This window comes from Abramis brama (genome assembly GCF_963993115.1).
Source record: "Abramis brama genome assembly, chromosome: 20".
Classification (NCBI taxonomy): Eukaryota; Metazoa; Chordata; class Actinopteri; order Cypriniformes; family Leuciscidae; genus Abramis; species Abramis brama.
In genome coordinates this window covers 24,179,486-24,202,371 of record NC_139982.1, presented here as the reverse complement: position 1 = coordinate 24,202,371, position 22,886 = coordinate 24,179,486, and the positions used below count along the sequence as shown (strand labels likewise).

At 36.1% G+C, this 22,886-nt stretch overlaps 1 protein-coding gene across 1 annotated transcript; it reads right to left on the bottom strand.

Moving 5' to 3' along the window:
• Window positions 1-1,850: 1,850 nt before the first annotated feature.
• cry2 (cryptochrome circadian regulator 2) lies at window positions 1,851-18,174 on the bottom strand. Its single transcript, XM_084094744.1, has 11 exons — window positions 17,560-18,174; window positions 16,090-16,198; window positions 14,164-14,306; window positions 6,669-6,942; window positions 6,316-6,456; window positions 5,522-5,833; window positions 5,292-5,443; window positions 4,717-4,919; window positions 3,693-3,776; window positions 3,250-3,459; window positions 1,851-2,917 (listed from the first exon to the last, which is right to left on the bottom strand). Exons 1-10 carry the CDS (start codon window positions 17,715-17,717, stop codon window positions 3,269-3,271), a joined length of 1,767 nt encoding a protein of 588 aa, XP_083950870.1. The 5' UTR covers window positions 17,718-18,174; the 3' UTR covers window positions 1,851-2,917; window positions 3,250-3,268.
• Between the last annotated feature and the right edge of the window lie 4,712 nt (window positions 18,175-22,886).

Here is a 22,886-nt window from a genome sequence, read left to right as displayed (position 1 = left end):
TAATAAAACTTATACTGGTGATGTATCTGTGACTTTAGTTTAATGTAAAGGTTGTGACCTTTTAAAAAAGAAACAAAACAAAGAAACAAAACAACAACCAAAAAAAAACCAATGAACCGAACACAAAAACGGGGGAAAAACAAACCCAAAACAAATAAAACAACAACAAAAAAAGAACAAAAAGTAGAAAAACAAAGAAACAAAACACACATACACACAAAAAACATACATAAAACAGGACAGCAAAACAGAACAAAACTAAGAAAACAAAAAAACGAAACAAAAAACACTGAAACGAAGCCAAGAACAACAACAAAAATAAAGGTAAATAAAATCATAAATAAAATATTTAAAAACAAAATATTATTAAAAATAAATAAATAAAAAGCCAAAATAAAAACAAACTGAAATGAGATACAAAATAGAACTAAATACTATTATGTCTTGGAGTATCGCAATAATATTGTACCGTGTGTTCAGTATTGTGATATTTATCGAATCGTGACATGAGGCATATACTGCTAAAGTAAAAAAACAGTGGTCACAAAGGGCACCTTCATGGAAAGTACTGGAACTATCAATCTGGCTATGCTAGAATTAGTGAAGTATTAAGAGAGAGTAAAAAAAAAACAGAAGAGAGAAAACGGTTGGGTGGAGATGGCCAATTAGAGTAATGTATATATCAGTGTGTGGCGTATGGTCTGAGCACTGACAAGCTTCTGCAACCTCTAAAGCAGAGCACGAGGACTCGACTTCTTTGATTGACCCTCGCGAGGCCTATTTCAAGTGGAACCCGTCTTGGAAAACCTCTATATGACCCTGGCCTGTACTGTAACTCAGTTTCAGGGTGTTACCAATCTTCTTATAGCCTAGGTCAACTTTGTGGAGAGCAACAATTGTATGATCCTGTCAAGCAGACAAAAACATGAAAACGATGAATAGGACATGTGGCTTTGCATGGTTAAACGACGTACAGCTATTATCACTTAGGGTGTACTCACTTTTGTTGCCAGCTATTTTGACAATAATGGCTGTGTGTTGAGTTATTTTCAGAGGACAGTAAATATATATACTGCTATACAAGCAGCACATTGACTACTCTAAAATATATCCAAGTTTAATTTCTATTGTATTGTCACTTGAGAAGATATACTAAAATGTTTGCTGAAATGTGAGGGGTGTACTCACTTTCGTGAGATACTGTATATACATATATAAAACTAGCCACTAAAATATAAAAAAAATGTATACTGTTGGAATGAAAGATTTGCACTGGGCAGTCATTAGAGACATCTGAACAATTACAAAACATTTATAAATGAACAGATTTATAACTATGACCATAAATATGATCAATTTCAATCAACTAATGGAAATGAGCAGGCCTTTGCATAAATGCAATTCAGCAGATATATACACACACTATAGTATCCTACAGTATACTATACACATAAGCACACGCACAATGTGAAATACAAAAATTAGGTCCGTGTGACGCCCTCTAGTGGTGATTGAAGTCAGTGTTTCTATCACTATACTAGGTGTGTTGTGGGTGTTTTTAAGTACGTTGCTATGGTGCTAAGGCGTTCTTGGTGGACTGACCCAAGTCAAAAGATCCCTCACACAAGTGTGTATGATATTCTGATACCTAAATATGGCTCACTTCCCTCTTTCAATGTCTGCTGCTGTAACGTCCACCAGGCAAAAAATCTTCAGAAGTCTGATCACTTAAAGTAAAAGCACACCTCTTTTCTACAAACTGCATGAGATTTCATTCATGTTTGTAAAACACAGGCTGTTGGATGTGTAACATGATAAAAGTTTTCAGGTTGAAGAAAAACAAAGTCAAATGAGTTTCAAATAGATTCAAGAAATTTATTTGATATATTGTAGTCTACAGTAAAACATCGTAGATGCAATATATCGCAGAAAAGTTGTCGCTGACAGAAGCATGCAGTGAAAAGGCTTAAATAAATGACTGCCTTCAAACAGAACAGCTTAATCCCATCAGCCTTTTAATGAAAATAAACTCTTTTATACAATACAAAAAAGAAAAAAAAAAAGGGGAGGAAAAATAAATAATGTTAAATTGTTAAATTATAGTGAATGAATACATTTAGTGGAATGTACAATTATTTGTTGTTAACTTTTAGAAAACCTGCAAAGGTTAAAATGAATGACTTGGTAAATAAATCAAGCTTATTGAATTAATATGAGGATGAATTGTTAAATTCAGAAAACTTTAGTGCAGCCAGTGGCAATGAAATGCTTGCATTACATACACAAAGCGTATATTTATAGGGAGAAATTACCGAAACAGAAACCGAAGAAATAAACCTCTTCATTGCTTGTGCGAACTAGTTGCTTGTAGCTTGCAAGCAATTATAGAGTTCAACTATATCAGACTTGATACAAAAATTACAATTCTCAATTCATGTTGTCAGAACACTGTAGGCTTTATCTTCAAATGTTCCCTCATCATTTTTATTACATACCATTAATCCGAGTTGCATAAAATTTGGCTAGATATATTCATGAATACTTATTTCGGCGAATCATTCGTTACTCTCAACTGTCAATGGCGACGGTAATATCCATTACATTTCAGTCCGAACTAAACATCTAAAACATATCTGTATCTTCATACAATCACGTTTAGTTTAGCAGGTCAGAAGCAGCCGTTTATGAAGGATGTTTGGGAAAGAAGCCCTGGATCTACAGTATAACACGCCTTGACGGAACTGTTAAATCTTTTGTCGTCGTCGTTGTTTTTTATTATTGTCGTTTCTGTTCTTCTGCGAAAGGTGGCATCATTTCTCACTTTTCTCCTGCCGTTTCTGTCTGTTGGATAGTTCGGGAAGGCAGACTCCTCCAAGTCCGACTCCCTTGGACATGGGACTGCAAATGAAGTCTGAACCTGAAGAAGACAGAAATATAATAAATGATCATCATCACTGTCGGCTGGTTTGTTTACCTCTGCTGAATACGCTTAATCATGCAGCGTCACTCACATAGTTTTCCATTAAAATACAATGATTTTGGACAAATATAATTTGTCAGTAACAGGTTTGTTTTTGTGGCTTGAATAAATAAGCTTCAAATAAAGAAATAATACAATGATTCAGAATCAGATTTAATAATAAAACATATTTAAATCTAAGATGTGACTTTGTTAATCTGATTTAGAAAGTAGAAAAATCTGAATGGCTGGTAATTTAAAAATCTGTACACACACTGTGGGTTTTATACCTCTGGCCTGCACCTGTGGTCACTGCTTTTCATCAATCTTCTGCTCGACTCCTTTGGCTTGGTTGGCGTGCTTGACTTTTGACTTCTGTTTGCTCGTGAGCTCAAAGGGTAGACCCCTCTTCCTCTGGATCTGGGTGCCGGGGACAGCTGCTGTCGGGCTGGAGGGCTCGGAGTTGGGTGGGGTTGATGGTGGAGGCGTGGAGCCTTGACCTGTAGAAAACATGATGCCGCTTCAGCAAAAGTACTGTCCTGACAAGAACAACTGTTTGTCTGGTCAAAGTAGCAATGGTATGATTAGTTATTAACAATAAGGGTGAAGTCTGCTTCTTTGGCTTTGTAAACATTCTTATGTGCGATCATCACACAGAGAAAAACAAAGCCTAGCTGAAAGAAAAGAAAGCTGCACAGTGAATCCTGTTAGTATGATGATTGACGCGTCTCACCGGCAGTGCTGCTGCTGGCCTGAGAGTCATCTGACATGGGAGGCTCCGCCTCTTCCTGGATCGTAGGGACTGAGGCGAGCAAACCTGTCACAAAAAGACAGAAAAAAGGCCTGGTTAGAAATTTCGTCATCCAGTCGTCATCCACAACTGCACAACAAATATCATACAGAAATAATCATCATCCATCACTCTGATGGACTGGCTTGTAGATTTACTGACATACCTTTATATTTTATCCTTTAGTAAAATTCTGTAACTATTTGTATTTTTAAATTAAAAAGACTTCTGTGGCTAGAGCTCTTTTAATCTTAACACGACTAAAGTCTTAACTGAAGTCTTTTTAGTCTTAACTAAACATGCACTCAGGTTGTTTTTTATTCTGACATTTCAATGTTCATTAAAAATCTTCTAAAATCACCAGATATCATGTTTTATCTGTAAAAATGGCAGCTTTGAAAAGCTTTTTCAATTATTGAATCATTTGCATGCATTTAAAATTCAATAAATGACAACCTTGAGCTAATGCAACCTCTGCAAATGCACTATGTCCCATATTGTGTGGGCAAGCACGAGTTTCAAAACCATTATATGCATACATCACTAATGGTCTTGTGCAAGGCCCTCTTCAGAGATTTGGTTGCTCAGTTGCTTAATTTTCCATTTTTGTGTGATCCTGACCTTAACCTGTAGTTCTGGAAAATTTCAATAATTTTACATGTCACTCCTAACCAAGCTCCCAACATGCATTTGATTTTAAAGTCTCATTTTCCTCCACTGCAAGAATAAAATTATTTATAAAGTCTAGGGGGTCAAAAACAAATGGCGCTTTGATCAACTGGGTCAAAGAAATTTAGTGAGAAAATAACTGTACCGAAGTTACAGCTTAAATAACCCCTTATACAAGCTCTTAATATCATAAGAACAATTTTCTTATTGGTGACAAAAATGCTGTAATGTCCTGTTTCCTCCATTAGAGGGCTGTCAAAAACCGTTGTGTTTGATAGATCCACAGTGTGTTACTCACTAAGGCCTCTGTAGTGTGACAGCTGCTGGTAAACTTGTTTCATTCGTTCGATGTTAAGCCGGCTGCTCTCGGCATGATTGATCATAGGTTTAGGATAGTCCACACCCACAACGCAGTTGGCCGCTTTCTGCACTGATTCTGGAGCGTTCCATGGCTCGTAGATGTAGCGGTTAGGATAGTCTTTCAACTTCGGGATGTACCTCCTGCATGTGAGAATGTATTAGAAGGTTTTATAACAGACATTTACAAATAATGGCGAAATAACTTTTTAAATTATACAAATTTTTATTGCATTATTAGTATAAAAAGCATTTCATAATTTCTTAGTATCTGTTATGCCATCTTGTGTGCCCAAAGATTTTACGCAGCGTGTTATTTTCCAAGGTATTCTTGATATTTATTTAGAAAGCTTCACAATATCACAGCAGCTCCTTTGAAAGCACAGTGGAGGGATCTGAACCTGTGGCAATTTACATAAGCCTTTATGCAACAAATCTACAAAACTCTAAATATATAACACCTGTCAGTGATGTAAGACATGCTGTCTTACTGTGGTTTAGGGTTGGTTTGTGTACCTGATGTACTCTCCGGTGGGATCCGTCCTGCGGCCAAAGCCCACAGGACAGTAACAGTGAAAGAACTGCTGAAAGAAAGCACTGCAGGAGAGCCACATCCAGCTGCCCGCGTTCACGCTCCAATCGGCATCCAACAACAACTCCTCAAACACCTGAGAGAAAGAAAGGGTTAGATTAAGAGAGAAAAAGAATAAAAAGGAAGAAAGGGGAAGTTGCACCATCTTATTTACTTTCATTCCGCTTTCCCAGCTGATCCACAGGTCTCCTCGAGTGAGGAAACAGGCTACAGCATGCCGGGCCAGGTGGTGGATCCAGCCCTCCTGTCTTAGCTGGGTCATGATGGCATCGATCCAAGGGAACCCTGTCCGACCTTCAGCCCATTTAGCCAGTGCCTCGGGGTTGTGATCCCAGGGAATCTGTACGCAGATGGGGTTTCCCTCCATATGGTCAAAGTTGGGGTTGTTGGTGCCCGCTGTGTAGAAAAACTCTCGCCACAGGAGCTGGCCGAAGAGCGAGAGGGGAGGACTAGAGCGTCTCCGCAGCTGGAAAAGTGCAAGAGGTCATGAAAATTGTTGCGAAATATTTTTTACTATGCTGTAGTTTTACAATATGTCTTTTATAACCATACATGCATACTCAACAGGACACACCAATTATTAATTCTCATACTTCATTATTGCTGCCACATTTTCAATTGGTTTTGTAAAGAAATAAAAATGCAAACATTTCAACATAAGCCTTTAGATCAAATGGTTTTTTAAGATTATGGGAAATATATATTCAGTCAAATGTGCCCAAAACTTTAGCTGGTGGTGAATATTTAATACAGGTTATCTTGTGGTGTCCCCCAAGGCTTGATTTTGGGGCCCTCTATTATTTAAATTAAATGCATGTATTAGCAAGTTTAATTATTCAAATTGAACTTCCACTTTCATCATTTCTATGCCACCTACCACTATTAAATTATTAAACTTGCACTTCTCTAGACGACTACCAACAATGTCATAAAATAACACTTACTTACCTTTATATAAAGTTCCCGCAGATTGTAGTAAAAAACACGACATGACAGACAGCCGAATCGTAGGTAAGGACTGAGTCCTGTTGGGCTGGCGAACAGTGATTGAGCAGTTATTCTAGGCCTCTCGAAATTCGCTACCCAGGCCTGCATCAAAACAAAAAGATTAAATCAAAATAACACAAAGAATATAAAAACATTAAAAAAAAAGATTTTTTTAAAGGGATATATAACCATTTATTAATTATTCCTTTCTAGAAATATACTGGAGTTAAAAACAACAACTGCATTTCTTGTTAATACTTAGTCATCAGTCATTATTAAAACGTATAACTTCATGAAGTATTTCCATGTCTCACCTTTCTGTCTAAGTGTTTATTTAATCTTTCCATTGCTTCTGTCTCACCGCCCTTCCATACATGTGTGCTGTCACCCCGAATCTTAAAACCCAGCTCCTCGAGAGAGGGCACGCCATAGCGTTCATCATGGTTGTCCGAGATCTGCGTCCGACACCTGTCCATCTGCTCTTGAGTGACAGTCGGCAACGGTTTCCTGGGAAGTTCAAGTCTGTTCACAATGGCTTGAAACCTCTTGAAAGTGAGAGGGGGGCTGTGGTTGTTCATTTCTATGATCCTGAGGGAAAAGCAAAAACATGCCTCTGATTTCACGGTCTAAAAGCAGTTATTTTCTCTCTAAGGTTGAATATTAATAGAACTTTGGTCTTTGTTTTGAACTAGTTTGATTTGATCTTGTTGACTGGTTGTCAAAAGTTTTACTGTAGAAATAAATCATTTTCAAAAGCATCATGAGTTCAATTTCAAGGCTCAACAATAAATGTGAGAAAGTGTTTTGAGCCAGTTGATATGCCACAGGCCCAATATGATTTACATTAGTGTATCACAACTACAACAACAAAAAATTACTGAAAAATAAATGTATTTTCTTCAAGAGCATAAACATGTTGCAAATTACACTACTGTTTGAAAGTTTGGGGTTAGTATGTTTTTTTAAAAGAATACTTTTATTCAGGAAGGACCCATTAAATTGATCAAAACACATTCATAATGTTACAGATGCTGTTCTTTTGAATTTCTATTCAACAAAGAATCCTGAAAAAAAGAAAAAAAAAATGTATCCATAATAATAAGAAATGTTTCTTGAGCAGTAAATATTAGAATGATTTCTGAAAGATCATGTGACACTGAAGACTGGAGTAATGATGCTGAAAATTCAGCTTTACATCACAGGAATGAATTAAAATTTACAATATATTAAAAAGTTATTTTAAATTGTAATAAAATATATATATATAAAATAATTTTATATTTAATAATAAAGTGTTTTACTGTATTTTTGATCAAATATATGCAGCCTTGGTGATCATAAGAAACTTTTAAAAAACAAAAATAATGTTACCAACCTCAAACTTTTGAACATAAGTATAAATTAAATGCAAATAACGCATTTATGTACACATTAAATAAATGCACCCAATTATTTAAAAATAAATAAATAAATAAATAAATATTAAAAAAAAACTTTGTAGTGGGATCAGTACAAGAAAAGACCTGATTGATGTTAACACAACCATGCTTGTTTGTAAGACATTTCACTTATAGCTCATTCTACTACACCAGTTGGTTTCAAACAACCTGAGGTGGCACTCCTAAAAGCCCGGTTTTATTCTTTAGGAAACAAGGTCACTAAAGTACGGTAATATTCAATCAAATAGGAAAGATTGCCTGGCAGCGTGTCGACACAGAACACACTTCCCCACATTCTCCAAATGCAAGCACACGTCCCTGGCTGGTTCTGAAAAGACCTAACAGTCTCAGTGTGTCCTCTAAATGAGTAATAACAGTCTTAACACATTAACAGCCTGTCCCTTATTAATAGTCCTGATCTTATACAACTGTCTATATCCAATAGGGGTGGAGCCCTGCCATTGGCCGGTTCTCTTGGCACGGTGCAGAATCCGGGGGCACCCGCGTGTTTGTTAGGAAAAGCCTGGCGTTCGGCTCGCACATGTTTGCAGTGGTGACTTGCATGCTGAGCTATTCCACCCTCCCTCCCATACACAGCACATGTCTCTCAGTGTGACCGCCAGGGCCACTTTCAGTCACCAGATGGCAGTAGAGAGTCTCATTTCTTCTGTTTGTACTGGAGAGACTGACGTCACACTCACATGCATTCACACACGCTTGTGCTTGCAAGCTCATTCTCTTCCCCTCTTAATGAAAGAGTCTGGGCATATAATACCATTTATGTAACCTATGCAAAAGGACACTTGTTTTACATTGCACATAAGGAGTAGATGTATCTGCACGATAATCTGAGAAGGGAAGAGTCATGTTTGGTAATACTCTCAGGAAAAGCATAAGAGATTGTGCGATGCACATGAACACAAGTGCAGACCTGAGTCACAGTACCGCAAAGTTCATCATTATGTCACATTATGTAAATCACATTAAGGGCTGGCAAAGTTTAAGGAGTAATCTAGTCAATGATTAGGGAATGTTGCCCCATGACGGGCACTAACAAGGTTTTCCTCTCTGGCCCAGCAGTTCAGATTTATACCTGTCCAACTGACAAAATTTTCACTGTCCCTAATTTTTTTCAATTATTAAATATATAAAACAATCAAAACATTTAGAAACAACATCATATATTTTAACAGCTTCAAAACCTATTTGGTAATCTATTCGAAAGCCACAGAAAAAATATATATGTTTTTAAAAAAGATTTGAAAATGGCTAGCGATGAAGATAACCTCACATGGAAAGGAAGACTATTCCATAATTTAGAACTTATCACAGAAAAGGCACGGTCACCCTTAGATCTATAATGGCAACAATGAACCTTTATAAGCAGTTGGTCACAGAAGAGCTGAGTGGTCTGGTTGGAGAGTAAGGGTTTAAATGGTCAATAATATATTGGGGCACGATACCAAATAATACCTTGTAAACTAAAATCAGAATTCGAAAAATCAACCCTGAATTTCACCAGGAGCCAGTGTAGGGATAATAAAACTGGGGAAATGTGATCTGACGGGGTGGATTGGAATCCACTACTGCTTCAATGTACAGTGAGGAAAATAAGTATTTGAACACCCTGCTATTTTGTAAGTTCTCCCACTTAGAAATCATGGAGGGGTCTGAAATTGTCATCGTAGGTGCATGTCCACTGTGAGAGACATAATCCAAAAAAAAAAAATCCAGAAATCACAATGTATGATTTTTTAACTATTTATTTGTATGATACAGCTGCAAATAAGTATTTGAACACCTGAGAAAATCAATGTTAATATTTGGTACAGTAGCCTTTGTTTGCAATTACAGAGGTCAAACGTTTCCTGTAGTTTTTCACCAGGTTTGCACACACTGCAGGAGGAATTTTGGCCCACTCCTCCACACAGATCTTCTCTAGATCAGTCAGGTTTCTGGGCTGTCGCTGAGAAACACGGAGTTTGAGCTCCCTCCAAAGATTCTCTATTGGGTTTAGGTCTGGAGACTGGCTAGACACGCCAGAACCTTGATATGCTTCTTACAGAGCCACTCCTTGGTTATCCTGGCTGTGTGCTTCGGGTCATTGTCATGTTGGAAGACCCAGCCTCGACCCATCTTCGACCCATCTTCAATGCTCTAACTGAGGGAAGGAGGTTGTTCCCCAAAATCTCGCAATACATGGCCCCGGTCATCCTCTCCTTAATACAGTGCAGTCGCCCTGTCCCATGTGCAGAAAAACACCCCCAAAGCATGATGCTACCACCCCCATGCTTCACAGTAGGGATGGTGTTCTTGGGATGGTACTCATCATTCTTCTTCCTCCAAACACGTTTAGTGGAATTATGACCAAAAAGTTCTATTTTGGTCTCATCTGACCACATGACTTTCTCCCATGACTCCTCTGGATCATCCAAATGGTCATTGGCAAACTTAAGACGGGCCTTGACATGTGCTGGTTTAAGCAGGGGAACCTTCCGTGCCATGCATGATTTCAAACCATGACGTCTTAGTGTATTACCAACAGTAACCTTGGAAACGGTGGTCCCAGCTCTTTTCAGGTCATTGACCAGCTCCTCCCGTGTAGTTCTGGGCTGATTTCTCACCTTTCTTAGGATCATTGAGACCCCACGAGGTGAGATCTTGCATGGAGCCCCAGTCCGAGGGAGATTGACAGTCATGTTTAGCTTCTTCCATTTTCTAATGATTGCTCCAACAGTGGACCTTTTTTCACCAAGCTGCTTGGCAATTTCCCCGTAGCCCTTTCCAGCCTTGTGGAGGTGTACAATTTTGTCTCTAGTGTCTTTGGACAGCTCTTTGGTCTTGGCCATGTTAGTAGTTGGATTCTTACTGATTGTATGGGGTGGACAGGTGTCTTTATGCAGCTAACAACCTCAAACAGGTGCATCTAATTTAGGATAATAAATGGAGTGGAGGTGGACATTTTAAAGGCTGACTAACAGGTCTTTGAGGGTCAGAATTCTAGCTGATAGACAGGTGTTCAAATACTTATTTGCAGCTGTATCATACAAATAAATAGTAAAAAAATCATATATTGTGATTTCTGGATTTTTTTTTTTAGATTATGTCTCTCACAGTGGACATACACCTACGATGACAATTTCAGACCCCTCCGTGATTTCCAAGTGGGAGAACTTGCAAAATAGCAGGGTGTTCAAATACTTATTTTCCTCACTGTATATGTAATGAGTGATTATAATCAAGGTATTAGGAAATATTTTTCCTTCTAAATATCACAAGTTGAATCACATCTCTAGGCTTGTGAGATTTTACTTTGTTATAGAAGTTACCAGTGTGATCACTGAAATGTTCTTTTCATGTATTCTTTAATGTCTGTATTTGATATCTGAATGCAGCTTGCCTATTTATCCCGGCTTCCAGAAATGAAATATGGAAAGATGTTTTGTTTTGTTAAGAAAGGTCTTGAACATGTGTCAATACATACATCTGTTTTTCTAGGGTACTCTGACAGCTATGGTCACAGGGGTCAATGAAGTCTATAGTTTAAGGGAACCTTTCTCAGTTAAAACCTTACTTTCCAGTTAGACTAAAGTGTAGCTCTCCTTAAGAGAAAGAATGCATTATCTTGATGTTTTGAGACGACTCTCCTGTTCATAGTTAGAGCCTGGCCAAATCCAACCTTGGAAAAGCTGTGTGTCAGAGTGTGTGTTAGTCTTTTTGGTTACAGGTTAAGGAACCACTGGCATTATTGGAGATTGACTGAGTTGTTGTTCTGGACATGTTGGCGCCCAGCAACCCAAATCTGCGACCTGGAAGGTCACGACGTGCCTAACTTCAGGGTCCAAGAGTCAGCTGCATAATCGATGAAGTTATGGTTTCGTCTATCTGTATATTTGTGGAAAATCAGAAACTGCAACCTAGCTTAGACCTTGGTGTAGGGTATATCTGCTGTGATCTCTGTAACTGTAAGCGGGGCGGCCTACGAACTCCTGTGTGAGTCTTGAAGCTGACGTCTGCTGATGAAACTGCAAACTATTTTCAGTAAAACTTTTCTTCAATTTATTATAATTCTGACACCGGGTCTTCTTTCAAACATCCGGTCCTTGGGTCCTAAACTGTTACCCCCTAACAGATCGCTCTTTCTTAACACTGTTAACAGCCTGGCTGCTGCGTTTTGGACAAGCTGTAGACAGGATAAAGTAGTTTGGGGCAGACCAATATACAATGAGTTGCAATAGTCTAACCTTGAAGAAATAAAAGAAAATGCTTTATTTTAGCGATCGATCTCAGGTGATAAAAACTACTCGTCAACAGCACCGATCCGCTTATTGAAAAGTAAATATGAGTCAAAAATCACTCCAAGATTACTCACATGATCTTGTACGTTCGACAACAATGGACCTAACTGGGCAACTAGGCCAGGTAAGCAAGACAAAGAGGAACCTAAGATCAAGATTTCTGTTTTGCTCTCTATTCATTGTAAGAAATTATTTGCCAGCCAATGTTTCATATCTCTGAAGCAATTTAAGGCATTCTCTAATGATCAATTCTTGTCTATACTCACTGGAAAATAAAATTTGTAATCGTTGGCATAATAGTTGTAAGATATGCTGTATTTCTGAAAAATAAATCTCAGGGGAAACATGTACAATAAAAATAACAAGGGTCCTAAAATAGACCCTTGAGGGTCACCACATTGTAGCTGAGCTGATGTAGAAGAGAATTTGCCTAAATTAACAGAGAATGTTATTCTTTTTGACAGGAGGAAAACCTCTGGAGGGTCGTCCCCTGGATGCCCACCATACATTCTAAATGATTTAGAAGAATATCATGGTCAATTGTATCAAATGCGGCACTGGGATCTAAAACTAGGACAACAGGTGAGTCCATGGAGAGTAAAATATCATTGGTGACGTTCAATAATGCAGATTCAGTGCTGTGCAAACATTTGAAACCAGACTGAAATGTATCTAAAATATTAAATGTATTTAGATAGGTGTAGAGCTGCGAATAAACAACTCTCTCCAAGACCTTTGACATAAAAGGCAGTTTGGAGATCGGTCTGTAGAAAGGTTTCTTTTTTTTTTTTTAAAGGATGTAAAATTGTATGTTTAAATCTCCTTGGAACAACTCCACTTGCTAATGAGCTGTTAATTATAGCTGTCACACTGAAACTGAGTCGTCATAAAAAATTATTTAAAAAGGCGTGAAGAAAGAATTTCCAGCTTATAGCTGGAGCACTTTATTTTGGAGACTACATCTGCTAGTTGATCTGGTGTAACTGGTTCAAAATGAGTCAGACAGCTGGATAGAGGAGGAATTAATGGTTGATCAAAAGAAGTAGGAACAATTCCACATTTAATCTGCTCAATTTTGTAAAGGAGTTTAAAAATGTTTCACAGTTTTCTTTGGGAACGTCTAGAACAGTATTTTTGGTTGGGTTTAAAACAGAATCAATTGTATTGAACAAAGCTTTTGGTCAAAACTTGGCTTTAGCTTCCTTTACAGCTTTCTGATAGTTTGTTAAGCACTCCATTAAGATAAGAGACCTGAAGCTTGTCTCGTTTCCACTTACGCTCAGCTTTTCTGCATACAAAATGTGCAATGAGAGCTGCACTATAAATGTAATATTACACACACACACCCCTTTTCTATTGTTGTCAAAAATATCAATATCTCTTTATTCCAACTGCAAACTGACACACACTTGTCCACTAAACGGCATGTATAGTTTGAATTTCATGATAAAATGGACAGAATTTAAAAACTAAGACTTTTTTTCCTATCAGAAGTAACAAAGCTCTCTGTAATTATCGGATGAGAGGCACTACAAATAACGTTTGGTCAGGTGTTGGGAAAAAACGCTGATCTTGCAACCCTGGCTTGAAATTCACAGGGTCAAGTAAAGCCTGCTTTAACTGTTAATGCGTTAATGTCTCTTTCACTTCAACAGCTCTAAATTCAACACAAAAGAGATTTTCTTCACAACACAGGACTGATACGTTTTTTCCACCCTCTTTTGATTGATATAATCAGTAGAGGTCGACCAATTCATCGTATTAGAAGGATCATGTGACACCATACATGTAATGACGATGAAAATTCAGCTTTGCCATCAGGAATAAATTATTACATATTAAAATATATTACAATACAAGACAGTACAACAGGCTCATAAAATAATCCTAAGAATATTGTTAATACACTACCCATCAAAAATGGACATACTTGAGTGAATTTAATATTCTGACAATTTTAGAGACAAATATAAATGAAGCCTATGAATGAATTTCTGTTAAGTCTGTGAAAGAACAAGAGCATGTGTCAGTTTTTTCCTGAGGAATGTGTGCGAGTGCAGTTCATCACCCACCTGTCTGGACTGTAGAGCGTGTGAGTGTTTCGTACCACGGTTTCCACACCGTATTCATGTGCCATTTTAATGATGGCTGCATCTCTTTCTTTCCCATAAGGCTCAGAGTCATATTCAAACGTGAGCCGTGTGACATTCCACTCCTGAAAGAGACAGATATCAGAAATACATGTTAAAGAATGACACAAATGGTCAAAGTAACTACAACATCAACATGTAGTATCTTTACACCTCATTTCTAGCCATGTAAAAAGCAGTATAGAAAAAAAGATTTACATAAAGGTTAGGTGAGGTCAATGATGTCCTCAAGTTAACATTAACCAGCTGCTTCTTTTGAGTACATATCATTGTTTGATTACCAAATAAGGCCTAAAAAGGTGAGCCCTTAACAGTAATGTAATGTCAATTTAAACTTCACACACGGCCACTGTGCTCTTCAGTTGTTCTGAAGAAGTAAACTGTAGCTCATTCTGTGACATCTTGGTTATACAACCTCACTTTAAATGGCTGATATGCTGGTGCCCTCACCCCCTTGCATAAACAGCACTATTAACCTGCCAAAGGAATCGTACAACCCACTTGCCAATGTCTGAATGAAGCACTGCCGTGCTCGAGAGAGAGAGAGAAGACTGCTCCGAGTGCATGAAAATGAGATCTTTCATAAACTATAAGGTGCTGGTGTAAATCAATGAGAATGACAAAGCCCGGATGTTTAGCTGAATAGGGAATTACTGGAGCGTCTAAATGAGAAATTTAGGAGCTGTGGGAGAGCACCTAATTTTAATAATTAAGGTTATGGATTTAAATAGACCCCTAAAGACAACTATGCATAGTAAAGTGATGATTGCCTTAGGAAGCATAGCTAATAAACATTTATATTACTCATCATGGTTCCCACACCTTTTGAGCAATGAATTTCGTGGTTACTGGATGAGGAAAATAAGGATTAGGCTTTTAAAAATGATTTCATAGAGATTTTCATGAAATTGGATTTTTACACCAACTGCTTTGATTATATTGGCTGAAAATAATATAAACTTCCCAAGATTTTAAAGTGTAAAATTATGTGAGAGAACTTGATACTGAATGAAAAAAAAGAAAAAGAAAAAAAAGAAAAGAAAAAACAATACATAAAAAATACACACATAAAAAAAATATCACTTTCAAGAACAGTACAGCATTGATGTTTATTGTTCAAAGTTTGGGGTTCTATAACAGTTTATTACTTAAAGAAATATATATATATATATATATATATATATATATATATATATATATATATATTTTGTGTTATTCAGCAAACACATACAATAACAAATTTTAAATACAAACATTTTTCTATTTTCTATTCATTAATGAATCCTAAAAAAGGGTCAGTTTTCACAAACATTGTTTTAATCAACATTGATAATGAGAAATGGTTCTTGAGCAACAAATCAGCAATTTAATATAATTTCTGAAAGATCATGTGACACTGAAGACTGGAGTAATGATGCTGAAAACTCAGGAATAAATTACATTTAAAAATATATTAAAAATAGAAAACAGTTAGATTAAATTGTAATATTTCACAATATTACTGTTTAGATCAAATAAATGCAGCCTTGGTGAGCAGATGAGACTTCTTTCAAAAAATCTTTTGAATGGTAGTGTATTTTTAATATTAAAATATTACACTGCAATAAATACACTTGCAAAAGACCCTACTAATGATAACTGATCACTAACATTACTGTGAATATATTAAAAATGAGCTGATGTTAAAATATTCAACATCATATCCACTATTGAAAATTCTGTTATGGACAAACCAAAAAATTGCATTATGCAAGTATTTCCATAATTCAAGTTATCAGACATAAATGTTTAGATATTAGCCAAAGTGAGACAAAAAGATTCAAAACAAATAACTTGACAAATACAGACCTTGAAGACTCTTGGAAAGACATCTGTTGGCTGTCCCCGCACCACAAAAAGCCTTGAATTCAGTTTCCTCAAACTTGTGTCCAAATCTTCTAAAGATTCCAGTAAAAATCTGCAGGAGAGAAAATGTGAAAGATTATTTACAAAACTATGTATTAATATGCTGTGACCTTGCAAGCAGTGCTAGTTTCAGAAGTTATACACAACCAGTAAGTCAACAGTTATTTTAAGCATTCTTGAGGACACAAAAGAATACTGTATATTTTTTCAGTCAACATGAGACAAATGAACAATTTAGAGGAAAAATGCATTTACTGCAAATTACAATATTAATAGCATCATGCAATGATCAAACTAATCTTCAATTAAATTGCATTGGATGATTGTATCTGGGCACCAAAATACTACTAATCTATGGTGTTCTATATTTAAGATATCTACTCCTAACATCCTATTTAAGGCCTGTCTGGTTTAAAATAGGAATCGGAATGGATTCAAAAGATTCAAGTCATTGCGATGAATCAAAATCCCCAATACTTCCAACAACAGTCTTTTAACTGAACAAACATTTAATAAAACTCTTACTGTCTTATTCAGAATGCAGCATGTTTATTATTTTTTTATTACATAAACAATAATTTATGTTTGCATACTCCAACTTCAATAAGGATTCAAAAGTTTGTCTGCGTTTTGACATATTTCACGACAACGCTCTGGCTTGCAGTGTATTATAATATTTTTTTTGCTGGGTTATTCATTCAAACAATACATCTCTCAGCATGTATGTATGGTGGCAAGTCAGCGACACACGTGAAAATCACGTGACTCACACAAATGCATTTAGAATATTTTTTACACTCGCGCACGTTCTTATTTCTGACTCGCGCGCTTTTGACTTCGCCAACACTCACATTCAATGACGCCATAATGAAATTGTAATTTTAGCCGTTATATAAAACCAAAGTGGGCGTGAGCAAAAGGACTAGCCGTTAGCTTCCATTTAGCTTAATGGTATCAGCGCTGTCATTGAACCACCACAGTTATACATCTTTCACGCAATAATAGATTAATCAATGTATCGTACTTTCATAAATGGAAATAACACACTTAGATAAGTTGAGATGAAGTGTCCAGCTGACTTGTAAAGTTTGTTCACCTGAGATAAACAGCAGTGGGGCCCTTTACGCGAGTGAATAATTAACATTTTTACAATATAACTTAGTGAGTAATAAAAAGTCAGTATTTGATTGTTTTTGTTATTAAATAAGATATTAGCACAAGTATTGCGTTGCAATTACATTTCAAGACACCAGCTACCATTACACTCGGACGCGCGCATATTATGTCAGGGCCAAAACATAACAGCGGCTGTGCACAAGAGCTGCGTAGTTACATACCCTTCACAACAGCACTAAAACTACCCAGCGTACGTCTGTCTAGAACCACAAACCAAGAAAAATAAATGGCACTGACCTCCATCTGTTGACTCCCACATTGGCAGAACCTGCAAACCACGGGTCCAAAATATAAACACAGCGTACAGTATCCGCGCCATTGAGAGCTTCCTGCAAAGCCGGATTATCATGAAGCCGCAGCCCTTTACGAAACCAATGAACGGAATTCACAACCATAGTTACACTTTTATTCCATCCTAAAGTTCCAGTTAAGTTAATGGTAGTCCAAAAGCGCAAACAATCCCCGGTTTCAGTCGTTCAGGGTCCACATTACGCCTCTCTGTGAAGTTTGAGATGAGGAGCAGTCAGAGTAGACGCAGTGAGTTTTCCTCTTCCCGCGTCCATTGGGCAACAGGACGACACGTGTCCACGATTACCCAGAATGAGTGACTTGAGCTTCCGAGCGGCTATTGGTTCAGCCCCACGTTGGAGATCCAACCCAGTCACGTTTCTCTCGTGTGTTGTTCCCAATGTTCCTGGGAAATAATCGTCAAATTATGACATCAGCTCATGGCATGCGACTGGTAAAAGACGTAAGTCACGCACTAAAGTGTTTTGAGGAAAGCAGTTTGGCAAGGATGGGAAATACATATAATTTACACAGTTATCCCAGTTGTGGATACCTGTAGAGTCTGTCTACGTGTTTTATAAGCATGAGCATATAAACTGAAGAAACGCACGTGAGGTGACGTGTTTGCATTTTCTGGTGTTTCGCGCCCCCTCGTGGTAGTTCTTCAAATTGCTGAAATTATATAAAACAAGGATGGTCAGTGAACATTTAAAGGGAGTTCACCCAAAAATGAAAATTCTGTCATTAATTACTCACCACCGTCGTTCCAAACTTGTAAGACTTTCGTTAATCTTCAGAACACAAAGTTATTTTTAATGAAATCTGAGAGCTTTCTGTACTCATAGACAGCTACGTAGCTACCATTTTAACGCTTAAAAAAAGACACTTGAAGACACTTGATCGCTTTATATGATGAACAGATTAAATTTAGGCTTTTATTCACATAAACATTAATCAACTCATACATCAGTGGTAAACGGAAGCTCAAACATGTTTGCCAAGAACTAATGAGGTTCATTCTCGTGTTACGCAGCACGTTTGAGCTTCCGCAAGAACCAATGAGGTTCATTCTCGTGTTACGCAGCACGTTTGAGCTTGCATGCTTTTGTTCCCAAATTTAGAAGCATCACAAATGTATTTACATGGCCATTCTATATTGTGTATAATATAGTCAAAGCTAAACATTATGACACACAATATGATTTTTCAGAAAGGAACATTTAAAATATTAAAAAGAATTAGGGAAACTTTAATTATTAAGAATTTACTGCCATTGTGTGAATAATACATAATCATGTAATCCATTAAAAAGTAACTGTAATCTTATTATGAGCATATTAAAACGTAATATAATCTAATAACAACTATCTTTTTGGAATCTGATTAGGTAAACCAGATTACATGTAATCAGTTACCACCCAGCACTGTGTATAGTAATTAATACATTTATTTATAATGTATAGCCCATTACAATATTTAGCAAATAATATTAATGTACATCAATAGTATAACAATGTAATCTAATATCTAATATAATACATAGTTGGAAATAATCATAATAATATTGTATAGTAATTCATATATTTATATATAAATTATATTACAGTTTTTAGACTCCAAATAATGTAATTAGTATCAATATTATAATATAATTTGTATGTTATGGATATAAAATACGATAACCATCGCCATCATATGATTTATTATAAATATATTTTACAATAGTTAATATATTTCTTTATGATAATATAGAATGTTTTGGAAGTTTATGTGAATTTATATGAAAAATTCATATTAGAAGTACGGCAGATTTAATAACGTAAAAGAAACGTTACTTCCTGTCACTACTTGCTGTGTGTGCGCATGGGCTTTTTATTTGAGTTTCTAATTGGCAGGCTACAGTGTTTGCATAATCACACTTACTGTATTCAGTGCCACTGTACGGCTGTAAATTTCTTCTTATAAAAATAATAATTGCCACTATGTTTTTAGCACTTTGATGTACTATATATTTCAAATCTAACATTTTGAATGCTTTTCAGACATCTTGTGGCCCCATTGGAAGTTTACTGAGGCCCCCTAGTGACCACCCAGTTGAGTACCACCATCCTACAGTGGACAAAAACAAAGAAAGTCTGTCTCTGCTAATGAAAGGTAGCATGGCTTCACCCTAATAGGTGAATTCATTCTCAGAAAAATGCTTGGTTTCTGGTGTTTAATGTCTTTGACTTATAAAATAATATATATGGATATACAAATAATGATATAATCATTTGTATTATATTAAAATAACTTTTTATAATATGATAATATATGCTATTAGTTCTATATATGCTATATGCTATATACATATTTTAAAATCATAGTAGAATTAATAATAAAAAGATAAATTCATAAAATATAAAATAATGCATTGTCCTATAGAGGGCGCTTTAAGCTCACATTTTAAACTAACCTCCCACTCTATTTTCCCATCAATCTGCCTTCAATGTCACTATGGATTTCTTGGGTTAAAATATGGATTAAAATTCTGAACAAGAGTCATTATTTTGTCTACCAAAATTAAGATTTTTGTATTTTAAATAATGGCTTTAAATACCTCACGTCTGCTTGAAAACTGATCAGATCGCATAAAACTGAGGCTCACACTTATTTGTTATATATTTTTCGAGATGACTAATCCAATTTCAGATGTGCCATGTGTTTTGATCAATAATGGTAAGTCTAGATTGAACTTGGGGACATTCCAGACGTTTGTTATGAATGGCCTGATAAAATTCTGGGTGTTAAAGGCTCCAAATTCAATCACAGACGAAGCGGTGGCAAAGCCGCTGACAAGCAGAAACCTGCTCTGCAATAAGCCTTCAAAACTCCTGGTGTATGTAGTGATATCAGAGAAATATCTCTTAGAATAATCCGTTTTTATTACCAAAAACCAGCCAAGGACAAATAAAACTGAATGCTTTTAAAAACTACATCAATGTTTTAAAAGCTGTCCCTTGCTTCCAATAGAAGAATGTTTAAGTCTTTCACAGACATTGTAAACATTATAAATGAGTAATAAGTTCCTGCTTTTTCAATGAACTTCTCATTTCTTTTAGTAATGCTGTAAAAGTAGACTTCATTAGAAATAGTTTCCTGCTGGGACAGTCTCTTAATCTGGCATTACACAGGATTAAGACAGTGTAGTTTCATATTATTATTATTATTATTATTATTATTATTATTATTATTATTATTACAGATATTACAATAGCTGTGAGGTATGGCTGTACATTATCTTTTTTTTTTACCAGCTGTACAGGATTAAAAATATGTAATCTTTTAATGTAGGCATAAATGGTTTTAGCAGATATCTTAAGGAATTAAAGTATGACATCTACCATATAAAACATTTACAAAAGAGATATGGCATATTGTAACATATTATATGTTACAATATGCCATACAAAACATATATCATATAATAATTATATTCAGTGTATGCTTTTGACTATGAGTATTAAGGGTCACCATGTTAAATCTCTGAATATTGCTTCATTTGAAAGATAGATTTGATACGGATATTATCAGTGAATGGTATCTTTCATTGCAAACCAAATAAGTCCCCAAGGGTCCTTTTAAGAGGGTTTCTATGTAATGTGTTGTTCTTGAAATGAAAACTGATAAGTTTTAGGTCTAAGGCTTGTTGTTCTGAGAGAACAGGTGGTGCTGATCCATGCTGTATTTGGTTTAATTCATGTCTTGCCAGGCACGAGTGTCCATGCCAGTTAACGCACGGGTGATTTATTGGATGTCTAACAGAGCTGGCATGGTGTGAGAAGACAGCAAAGCAGTCTTGTCTTGCTTAATTTACCTTTAAAAGTCAATATAAAGTAAGTAGCCCAAGTAAAATAAGTCAGTATAAATATTATATATTATATTAATAAAATGTAGAAAAATTCGGTGAACTTAAAAAAAAATGTTAGAAGTTAAAATCCCCCTGTAGTCAATCATTTTATCCCTTAAAATTCATCCAAAATGTTACGCCAAAAGTTTTTTCCTTGAAAAAAAAAAAAAGTCTTCATGCCTTAAAGTAGCTTGAATGTAACTCTATGCCCTTGCCTCATTTAATATGCTGTTCTATGAATATGCAAATGATCCCCGCCTCCACTCACTCGCACCAGCTCAGAGATCCACTCATTGACGATCACACATTGACGTGATTGGTTACAAGGTAGTTTGTGACGTCAGAAACACCAGCGATTTCAAACCGTGTGTTTGAGACGGTTTTAAGAAGAAAATACTCAGCAATGGTGTTGACTTATGAATTTGCACATGGTTTGTCTTAAAGCATATTAAAAATGCCACATAGACATATAAACGACACTGAAAGCTTGATTTTCACCAGAGGGGGACTTTAAGTTTGTTATGAAAATGCACTTTAATCTTTTTTCTGAAACATAGATTTTCCAAAACATGTTTTACTCTAAAACTGATGATCAAAGTCATATATCTAAACAGGTTATGTTGCAAATTTGAGGTTGATGTCTCAAAAAATGAGCTTTCAGTAAGATTTTGTTTGCCGCAGTACAAAACGTTTCCACTAGATACATTTTTTTTCCATTATTTTCCAATGCAGTCATTTTTGACCCAGGAGTTGTACAAGTGTGACTTTTTTAGTTTTTTTACTTTGTGTGTGTTTCCATAGCAAATGCCAAAACCTTTACCAAGTTTTGTACCATTCCGATATATGTATGTGTTTTTTTTTGTTTTTTTTAAGATTTTTTTGCATCCTTTTTTACTGTGTGTGTATATAGCCTATATATATATATATATATGTATGTGTCTTTTCTTCAATGTAAATCCAAGGATGTTTTCATCCATTTTATCATCCCCCAAACGTAAAAGCGAATGCAAAAGCCCATTTCTTCAACACTTCTACTGATATTCAGTAAAATTTCTGCACCAAAGTTTAATGCTTAGTGTTAGGGATTTGTTCAAATCCCCCAAGTATGAGCAAAAGTAATAGCGATGCTTTGCTTTAGCAAGCACCACTAATGACCAGCAACAAGATCTTTGCTCAGTGGTACAGAAACTATTTAATGCAGTTAATAACTGAAAAACTAGGATATCCATTTATCACGCTGTACAAAAATATGTCAATAGCAGGTGCAGGTGCAGTCTGCTTTTAATCTTTTTGAGGTTTTTCCAGGGCCGAAATCCATCAGGTTGTTCTGTTCTCCCGAAAATCGCTCTCCGAAGTAATCTTTCAAAAGCAACCTTTGTGTAAGGCG

Coding starts and splice junctions, on each gene's coding strand:
- cry2 (XM_084094744.1), bottom strand. CDS start 17,717: ATGGTTGTGAATTCCGTTCATTGGTTTCGTAAAGGGCTGCGGCTTCAT. Junction 5,834..6,315: donor TGCGGGAACTTTATATAAAG/GTAAGTAAGTGT, acceptor GCACTTTTCCAG/CTGCGGAGACGCTCTAGTCC. Junction 5,444..5,521: donor GCTGGGAAAGCGGAATGAAA/GTAAATAAGATG, acceptor TCTTTCTCTCAG/GTGTTTGAGGAGTTGTTGTT.